Genomic DNA, 4,067 nt, shown 5'->3' with positions numbered 1-4,067 from the left:
ACGCTGATGAAGGATGCGACGTTAGGTACGGGTACTAACTTGATCCGGTTCTTATAGACCAGACGCTTAGTGCAGTACACACGCAAAACTTCAACACGGCAAGCCGTATGAAATGAGGTCGCAACGAAGAAATTCGACGAATGTGGAGGCGAAGAACGACGCCACACGCTCAACGAGCGGCTTTTCACGTGTCGCGTAGCGAATAGAGAATGAAGAAAGCCCTCCCGGACGAAAAACAGCAAGTGCTACCAGATGTGACGACTGGTGAGAGCACGGCGCAGAGGAACAGCGACGAGGAACGAGTCGCGTGGCGAGGAGCGAAGCGGAGGAGGGCGGCGAGAGTCCAACGATGGGGACGCGAAGGTAAGGCGTAGGAGGCAGTTGATGTGCCTCGAAGAAGGTAAATTGGAAAGTGAGATTGATGTTGTCGGCTACGAGGAAGTGCTTGTTAGCATAACCTTGGTATCCTATGTAAGTGTATGCATTTCACTATATTAGATTCTAAGTAGTCATTGAGTTGAATCTTGAAGTAGCGTAGCGTAGTAGTGAACCGCGGTTCATTTGAACCGGGTCAGAATCTCCATAGTGAATTCAAATGAAAAAGAATGACTGTCATTGAAGTTCCATGTTTGGCAATACTCGTCCAAACATGGTGATTGTTTTCCGGTCAGGAGTGTGTCTGCCTGGCCGCTTATTGGCAACTTAAGAAGACAGTTGGCAGTCAGCAAAGACAAGTAGGAAGGAAATAGAAGAAAGTAGGACGCATTGGTACCAACGTCATGGCCATCGCCGGCTGTGACGTTGGTGCGTCGTTACATTATGAGTCGAAAGCTGGATGTTCTGGAAGACTACGTCAAGCTCATCAACACTAATAAAAAGAAGACCGATCAGATTTCGCTGCTCAGTACATTGATTTAGGGATTTGGTGGCGAGGCGAAGCTGGGGGCGCTTTTGCAGACTGCAAAGACCCATCTCCGTACAAAGATCAAGGCCGAGGTAATGGAGGATTCTCTACTCCGTACGTGGACTGGTGAAAGTCAATCGCCGACAAATGTATTCCAATGGCTAAAACTTTACGACGATGTGGATACTGCCTTCACGGCCGATAATTTGATCAAATTCGCGAACTACGTCGACGATTTTAATCTAAAGGAGCCCAAACACGCAAAGTCGGTGCTTAAGATTTACAGGAACCGTTTTCGAGACGCTGATATGGCGATTAAGCTCGTAGCGGCGTTGGATGACCCGGCGACCAGAGCTGTCGCGCAGAAATTACAGACCCCGGGTTGGAGATCTGTTGACGATATAGTTGCGAAACCGAACATTCAAAAGAATTAAGATGCAAAAGCTACCAGTCAGAAGCTGGACGCGTTGGTAAAGTTCATTGGGTTAAAGGGTGGAGAACGGAACTTGATCAGTACGTTGAACCAAACATTTGGTAGTAAGCGTGAGCTTGCGTCAGTTTTGAATAGTGCAAGTACGACTACGGAAGCTACAACATTGCAGAAGAAGCAATTCTCCACGTGGATAGCTCAAGGTATTAGGCCGGAGAACATTATGAGCGGTATATTCACGAAGGGAGTTAACTCAGCTACGGATGAGGAGAAAGTGATCGTGACTAAGTTCAAGGCATTTTACCAGAGTGAGCTACACGAATAATTGAGTGAGCGAGGAGCGCTAAAGACGAATCCTGCGATCTTGATAGCTTATACTACGTAGTAGAAAGCAGGGAACCCGAAAATGCAATACTTAGATTAATACATCGATGTGAGCTGAGAAAATTAATAATTCAATTATTTGCAAAACTTCGTAAGTCACGATTGTAGTTCAGAAACATTATCATCTCGAGCCTGGCTGGAGACATTCGCTTCCGTAGATCAGACAACACCAGCTTAGCGAGAGAGAAGAAGCGCTCACACTCGTTAGACGTTGGCGGGATGTACGCGACGTCGACGTAGTGCGCAATTGCGTTTCTTGAACGCCGCTCTCACAATAGAACGCTCTTCGGCGGCTCTTGAAGACGACCGTTCGAGATTAGGCGACCTCAATTCAGCGCAGGCTAATTTTTCCGCGACGTTCAGCGCGTCCCCACGCTGTAACTTGACTAGACCTTACTCAAAATTGGGGTTGTTCCCGTTGCTGGCAGCCATAAATTAATAATTAAATTAAAAAATTGGGATTAATTTTTACGCATATTATTTTTTTCGGGTTCCCTGGTAGAAGGTAATTGAGCTGTCGATTTTTTTTCGGCTTGACATTGGCCGAAAATCTCAGCTCTTTTCGCCTTCTGATTGGATATGGCCAATCACTTATTATAGTACAGAAATGTTAGAAGTTTTAGAATGAGTTCGATTGGGTATCTTCGTAAGCAGCTGAGTGCTGAGTCGCTGGAGACGACCCCATTTCTTAAAATGAATTGGGATCTGATGACCAAGAAACCACATCAAAATCAGTCTTGCAAAGATGACGTCCTTAATAGTGACGAATAGGACAGCTTCGAGTAGGAAATACGTACAAGCACAGCTTTCTCTACAATAGTGAGCGTAAGAGCATTCCCACCGGTTCCGACATAAACAAAGTCAAATGGGTGCGTAGCTGGGCTGGCGGATGACGATGAATGTCAAGCCGAAACGCCTGCTCGTTCGTTTGAAGTGCGTTCAAGAGATGCAAGTCATATCGGCGCCAAGGCCAGATGGACGTCGGCTTCGTTCCGCCAACGTCAAACGAATGCGAGCGGTTGTCAATGAATAGGGAGCTATGGGGCGTGTACGCTCGCATCCGTTTGACAACGAATAATTCAGCAATTAATTGTTTGCAGATTTGAAAAACTATCAATCTAAAAATAAAGTTTATCAAACTATTCACCATCAGCATTTGAGACGACTGTGCTTTTGTATGGTTTTGAGGATGGGCGAGCCAAAGTATTCAGCCAGTCGTGGTCTACTATTAATACTGCACGTGGTGATCCACCCTTGGCTAGCTTTACTTAAACCCTCCTAAATTATGGATTTCATGGTGCTCACGTTTAAATCTTCGGTGAAAGATTGCTGCCCCTCGTTTTTTTGCCATCTCTATTTGTATAACATTATCAAGGTTTGGAGCTGACCGCGAGATAAAGTTTACGTGGTAAAATGCTTTTGACACACATGAACATTTTTACCACGTAAACTTTATACATGACAGTCCCGATTTTTTGTCCTCAAGATGCATTGCTTAATTTCACAACCCGGTGGACAGTAGCAATGCGACTTCGCTGTTTTCTGGTAGGTGCCGCTACCATCTTCTCTGTCACTGGCGCTGCTGTTTCAAGAGCCAAAATATCTCTCTCGGACCTTTCTAGCGGGACTGATGCTCATACTGCTGGCAAGGTAGCTGAGAGATTCTTGCGAGCTAGCCACGCTACTGATGGGGGCGGCGACGAAGAGAGAGCAGGAGGGGGGCTTTCCGTGCCTTTCGTAGAGAAAGTAAAGACGCTGGTCACGCCTCTGGTTGTGACGCCAGATATCATTAGGAGGTGGCTCAAGAAAGAGAAATCTGCTGCATCGGCATTCCAGCGCATGCATCTCCAGGATGCCGGAGATGATCTCTTTCTGAACGAACAGTTCTTCAAGTGGGTCTCGTACGTAGACGAATTCAAAGTGGTCACCAAGAATGAAAAGCTTAACCCAATCTCGACACTAGCTGCCAAGTACGGCGACAATTCCCTCTACAAACTCATTGAAAAGGCCAGGGAGAGCACGAACGTGAAAACGAAGGAAATGGCAACGCATCTTCAAGCAGAGCAAGTGCGGTACTGGATAGATACAAGAAAGGATCCTAGCGACGTCTTTCAGCCCAAGATCAAGTCAAGTCAGGATATCTTCAGTAATCCTGAATTCAGATCTTGGGTCAAGTATGTGGACGATTTGAACGCAAAGTATCCAGAGCACACTGTGTCAATGGTTCCAGCATTACGAAAATATGCCACGGATGGTGATTTGCTCCAGTTAACTTTGAAAGCGAAGAAGATTGATGCAACGAAAGCATCGCAAAGAGGGTGGAGGACGATGTGCTTCACTTCTGGTTGA

General features: G+C 46.2%; 1 protein-coding gene across 1 annotated transcript; it reads left to right on the top strand.

Moving 5' to 3' along the window:
* Positions 1-3,242: 3,242 nt before the first annotated feature.
* Positions 3,243-4,067, top strand: PITG_14673 (secreted RxLR effector peptide protein, putative; the record flags this gene model as incomplete). Its single annotated transcript, XM_002898516.1, has 1 exon — positions 3,243-4,067. One exon carries the CDS (start codon positions 3,243-3,245, stop codon positions 4,065-4,067), a length of 825 nt encoding a protein of 274 aa, XP_002898562.1.

Source organism: Phytophthora infestans, genomic scaffold, assembly GCF_000142945.1.
Source record: "Phytophthora infestans T30-4 supercont1.36 genomic scaffold, whole genome shotgun sequence".
Taxonomy (NCBI): domain Eukaryota; phylum Oomycota; class Peronosporomycetes; order Peronosporales; family Peronosporaceae; genus Phytophthora; species Phytophthora infestans.
This window is presented reverse-complemented; position numbering and strand designations above follow the sequence as displayed.